The sequence below is a fragment of the Culex quinquefasciatus genome, chromosome 2 (genome assembly GCF_015732765.1).
Source record: "Culex quinquefasciatus strain JHB chromosome 2, VPISU_Cqui_1.0_pri_paternal, whole genome shotgun sequence".
NCBI lineage: Eukaryota > Metazoa > Arthropoda > Insecta > Diptera > Culicidae > Culex > Culex quinquefasciatus.
The window spans coordinates 136334124-136339900 of record NC_051862.1 but is presented as its reverse complement, the minus strand read 5'-3'; the positions used below and the strand labels follow the sequence as shown (position 1 = coordinate 136339900).

Here is a 5777-nt window from a genome sequence, read left to right as displayed (position 1 = left end):
AGCCCACTTCAGCCTGTCGTGCTTGATGACTTTTACGATATCAGCATGTTTGTAGTCTTGGTACAACTCGAAATTCATGCGCCTGCGCCACCGGTCTCCTACTTGCTTGCCGCCGAAGATAGAACGCAGGATTCTCCGCTCAAAGACCCCAAGTGCTCTCTGGTCAGCCTCCTTTAGCGTCCACGACTCGTGACCGTAAAGAGCTACAGGAGTATCAAGGTCCTGTACAGCGTGATTTTCGTAGGCGTCCTTAGGCTGCGGGACCTTAGCTGGCTACGAAGACCGTAGAAGGCCCTGTTTGCAGCACTAATCCGCCGTTTCACTTCGCAGCTCACATCGTTGTCGCACGTCACGAGTGTACCAAGATATACAAATTCATCCACCACCTCATATCTTTCTCCATCTATTTCCACCTCCGAAACACCATCACCTGCACTGCCACGCGCTCTTCCAGCAACCAGATACTTGGTCTTGGCAGTGTTGATGGTCAGTCCGATCTTCGCAGCTTCCCGCTTGAAAGGGACAAACGCCTCTTCCACTGAACGACGGTCGATACCAATGATGTCGATGTCGTCAGCGTATCCAAGCAGCATGTGCGATTTAGTGATGAGTGTTCCGTTTCTTTGCACGCCTGCCCTTCGAGCAGCACCTTCCAACGCTATGATGAACAGTAAGTTCGAGAGAGCATCGCCCTGCTTCAATCCATCCAACGTAACGAAAGCTTCAGATGTCTCGTTAGCTATTCGCACGCTTGATTTTGCTCCGTCGAGCGTTGCACGAATCAGTCTTATAAGCTTCGCCGGAAAGCCGTGTTCTACCATAATCTTCCAAAGTTCGTTTCTTTTGACTGAATCGTACGCCGCCTTGAAGTCGATGAACAAATGGTGTGTTTGCAGGTTGTACTCCCGGAACTTGTCGAGGATTTGTCGCAGAGTGAACATCTGGTCCGTCGTTGACCGACCCGCTCGAAAACCGCACTGGTATTCGCCGACAAAGGTCTCGGTCATCGGTCTCAGCTTGCTCCACAGGATGCGGGAGAGTACTTTGTACGCTGCGTTGAGGATTGTGATGCCTCGATAGTTGGCACAATCGAGTCTTTGCCCTTTCTTGTAGATTGGGGTGACGAGCCCGTCTAACCAGTCGGTCGGAAGCTGTTCTTCGCACCAAATGCGTAGGATGATTTGGTGCAGAATCTCGGTCATCCGCGTACTCCCGTGCTTGAAAAGTTCGGCCGGAAGTCCGTCCTTTCCCGAGGATTTCCCGTTCTTGAGCTCTTTAACAGCCTTAGCTACTTCCTCCAACGTAGGCGGGTCCACAGCTTTTCCATCTTCCTCAACGTGTATCCTGTCCTCGACGATTCCCTCTCGTGTCTCACCGTTCAACAGCTGCTGGAAGTGCTCCTTCCACCTAGCCGCCACCGCAGTCTTGTCTGTCAACAGGTTGCCTTCCGTGTCGTTGCACATCACAGGGGAAGGCGTGGTTTTCCTTCTTACACCGTTGACAGTTGCGTAAAACCTCCGCTTATCGTTCGCGTTGTACTGTGCTTCCGCTTCGGCGAGTACCGTTTCGTCGTACTCCCGTTCTTTTCGGCGGTGGATTCGTTTCTCTGCTCTTCGAAACTCACTGTATCGCTCACAGTTCCGGCGCGTACCCTTCACCAGCATACGCTTCCTGGCCTCGTTCTTCTCGTCCGTCACTCGCTGGCACTCCGCATCGAACCACCCTTTGGGTTTGCGTCCTCTGGTCGTGCCGATCACTTCGGTAGCCGTTGTGTTGACGATGCTCTGGAGGGCTCCCCATTGCTCGTCCAGGTTACCCGTAGGCGCGTCCTCGTTGATCCGCTCGTCGAGCTTCCGACTGTACTCTGCAGCAACGTCGCTGCTCGCGAGGCGCTGGACGTTCAACCGCGCTATCCTCGCAGTCCGCGGGGTCAACACGTTCGACAGCCTAGCTCGGATCTTGCACGCTACCAGGAAGTGATCAGAGTCGATGTTCGGTCCTCTGTACGATCGGACGTCCATCACGTCCGAGAAGTGTCGACCATCCACCAAAACGTGATCGATTTGTGTGCACGATTCGCCATTCGGGTGGCGCCAGGTGTGCTTCCGAATGTTCATGCGCGCAAAGAAGGTGCTACAGATAGCCATTCCTCTGGCTGCGGCGAAATTGACCAAACGGAGGCCGTTGTCATTCGTGCGAGGATGAAGGCTCTCCTTGCCGATGACAGGATGGAAGAAGGCTTCCTTCCGACCTGCGCGTTTGCGTCTCCGATGACTATCTTCACGTCGTGTCTTGGGCACTCTCCATAGGTCTTGTCGAGACGCTCGTAGAAGGCGTCTTTATCGTCATCGGGCTTGTCGTTCGTCGGCGCGTAGATGTTGATCAGGCTGTAGTTGAAGAATTTGCCCTTTATTCTCAACACGCAGATCCGGTCATTCACCACCTTCCACTTGATGACTCGGTTCTTCTGATCCCCAATCACTACGAAACCGACTCCGTGCATCGCCTTTTCGCCGCCACTGTAGTAGATGTGGTACTTGAAAGAGGTGTTGGCGATGGGATCCACCGCCGTGAATTCTCGCTCTCCATGACCGGGCCATCGAACTTCCTGGATGGCGGCCACATGCACGTTCAGCTTGTGCAGCTCCCGGGCAAGAAGGCCAGCACGTGCAGGATCTTGGAGAGTTCGAACGTTCCAAGTACCGAGTTTCCAATCGTTGTCCTTTTTACATCGCCTGGTCTGATGCCGATTAATCCGTCCTGAATTTCTTCTTTCGTTTTTCTGAGTTGGTGTTTCGCTTCGGTATGCCGCCTAACCAGGGCTGCGAATACCTAGTCTCGGGGTGGGGCTGCCACCTTGCAGCTTCCGGGACCCAGCTGCGGTTTTCTCTCGACACCGTAACGGGGGCTTTTGTCTCGAAGCTTAACGGTACAGCTACACCCTCCGAAGAGGGTGGAGCCCCCCCTTACCCTGTCAGCATACTACCATAGTTCCCACCGGGGTTGGTTACCCGATCTCTCCAATGGTTACTAGTATCCCGGCCAGCGCCGCGGGGAGGCCAGGGTATCGGAGTTACTGAACAAGAGGCTAAAGGACCACTTGGTGGGTCTATTTTATACCTACGGTACTCGAAGTACCTATGGTACGCGTTGTCCAGTCGTTCGCTGACCAAATCAAGTATTCCGAGAAAAACGCGTTTTAGTGTTTGTCACAAATTCTCCGTCAAGGCGATTTCCCATAAGCGTGGCATATTAGCCGTTTGGTTTTTCGTATCGGCAGCCCAGTCTAAACACTACTTCAGTAAAATTCATGTTCCAGAAGATGCGTTGAAACATCCTCTACCACCTGGTGCTAATATCTCGTTTTTGCCAAAAGTGGATATTAGCCGTTTTTTCAATGGTAGGCAGAAATGCTTTACTTAATTTTTCAACAGTTTCCTCAAGCTATTGTTTTCTGGTGGGAAAAACCGCCCACAAATCTCCCCAGCATTGGTCAGCATTTTCTGATGCCATGTCACATCGGGAAAAACATCTCCCAAAATTGATGCCCTTTTCGAAGGGAAACTGCGTGATGCTCGAAAAACACTAAAAGCTCAATAAAAGCCGGCAATTAAGCGGGTGAGCTTCTGCTCTGGCTGGGTTTGGCGTGTCACGGAAAAGGCTACTAAAAACGCTCCCACCAGCAAAAGGGGCAACTTTTCTGGCCGGGACAGATTGAAGAGGGTTTTGGTGTCCCACGGGACGATGATGATGACGGTGGTGCTTTATTGTTATAATGTGGGGATATTGATTTCATCAGAAACGTCCTGCTTCTCGTTGAAATGTGTCGATGTCATCGAATTTAGCTTCTATTTTGAGGAGGAGGTAGAGAAGGTTATCACTTTTTTTTAAATTTGAAGAATCAGTTATAGAATAATTGAAATTTTTTGTAAATTTGGAAAGTTTAATTGTGGAAGATTGAATGTTAGCTCTTTAAGGATGTAACTTTACTTCAATTTAGACAGAAAAAGTGACATTACACTAGAAAAGTGGTAAAATTACACATTTTTTTCTGACATAAAAATATACCCCATCCCAGGTGTAATATTGCCATGATTTTTTTCTTGTGTCAAGAATTATTTAAAAAAAAATTGACGAAAACAAAAAAAATAGCGAAAAAAAAAACAATATAATTTTGAAAGAAAAATGGCACCCCCTGATTTTTTGCCTTCCTCACTGAGGTAAGGCTATAATCCTGCTCTAAAATGGAACTTTTGCCTTCCTCACTGAGGTAAGGCTATAATCCTGCTCTAAAAATTAACTTTTTATTAAAAGCTCGAAGACCCACCTTCATTTATACATATCAACTCAGAATCGAAAACTGAACAAATGTCTGTGTGTGTGTATATGTGTGTGTGTGTGTGTGTGTGTGTGTGTGTGTGTGTGTGTGTGTGTGTGTGTGTGTGTGTGTGTGTGTGTGTGTGTATGTATGTATGTGTTCAAAAATCTTGCCAAGTTTTCTCAGCACTGGCTGAACCAATTTTGATCGAACCAGTTGCATTCGACTTGGTTTAGGGTCCCATACATCGCTATTGAATTGTTTGAAGTTTCGATAAGTAGTTCAAAAGTTATGTATAAAAATGTGTTTTCACATATATCCGGATCTCAATTATATGCATGTAAACGATGTCCGCATCCATCATCCAACCCATCGTTAGTTAGGTAATCGAGAGACCTTTCCAACGAGTCCACATCATTGAAGATCTGGCAACCCTGTCTCGAGTTATGACCACTTAAGTGATATTTATGTACTTTTTGAAGCCGGATCTTACTTAAATGTATGTGAACGATGTCCGGATCAATCATCCGACCCATCGTTGGTTAGGTAATCAAGAGACCTTTCCAACGAGTCCACAACAACGAAGATCTGGCAACCCTGTCCCGAGTTATGACCACTTAAGTGATATTTATGTACTTTTTTGAAGCCGGATCTCACATAAATGTATGTAAACGATGTCCAGAACCATCATCCGACCCATCGTTGGTTAGATAATCAAGATACCTTTCCAACGAGTCCACATAATTGAAAATCTGGCAACCCTGTCTCGAGTTATGACCACTTAAGTGATATTTATGTACTTTTTTGAATCCGGATCTCACTTAAATGTATGTAAACGATGTCCGGTTCCATCATCCGACCCATCATTGGTTAGGTAATCGAGAGACCTTTCCAACGAGTCCACATAATTGAAAATCTGGCAACCCTGTCTCGAGTTATGACCACTTAAGTGATATTTATGTACTTTTTTGAAGCCGGATCTCACTTAAATGCATGTAAACGATGTCCTGATCCATCATCCGACCCATCGTTGGTTAGGTAATCAAGAGCCCTTTCCAACGAGTCCACATAATTGAAAATCTGGCAACCCTGTCTCGAGTTATGAAAACTTAAGTTATATCTGTGTACTTATTTTTCTGGACCTAAAAAAAATAGCTGAAATATGTGTCCAAACCACTCATATTACCCATTGTTGGTAAAAAGTGAGGAAGGCATCAACCACATAGGTGGATTAAGTTAGTTTTTATTTAAAGCTCGAAAACCCACCTTGATGTATACATATGGACTCAGAATCGAAAACTGAACAAATGTCTGTGTGTATGTGTGTGTGTATGTGTGTGTGTATGTGTATGTGTGTTTGTATGTGTGTGTGTGTATGTGTGTGTGTGTATGTGACCAATAATGTCACGCAGTTTTCTCAGCACTGGCTGAACCGATTTTGACCAAACTAGTCGCATTC

At 47.2% G+C, this 5777-nt stretch overlaps 1 protein-coding gene across 1 annotated transcript; it reads right to left on the bottom strand.

Moving 5' to 3' along the window:
• Positions 1 to 203: 203 nt before the first annotated feature.
• On the bottom strand, positions 204 to 2117 carry LOC119766332. Its single transcript, XM_038250813.1, has one exon. It carries the CDS (start codon positions 2115 to 2117, stop codon positions 204 to 206), a length of 1914 nt encoding a protein of 637 aa, XP_038106741.1.
• Between the last annotated feature and the right edge of the window lie 3660 nt (positions 2118 to 5777).

Excerpts from the sequence above, each read along its gene's own strand:
- LOC119766332 (XM_038250813.1), bottom strand. The coding sequence starts at position 2,117 with ATGAACATTCGGAAGCACACCTGGCGCCACCCGAATGGCGAATCGTGC.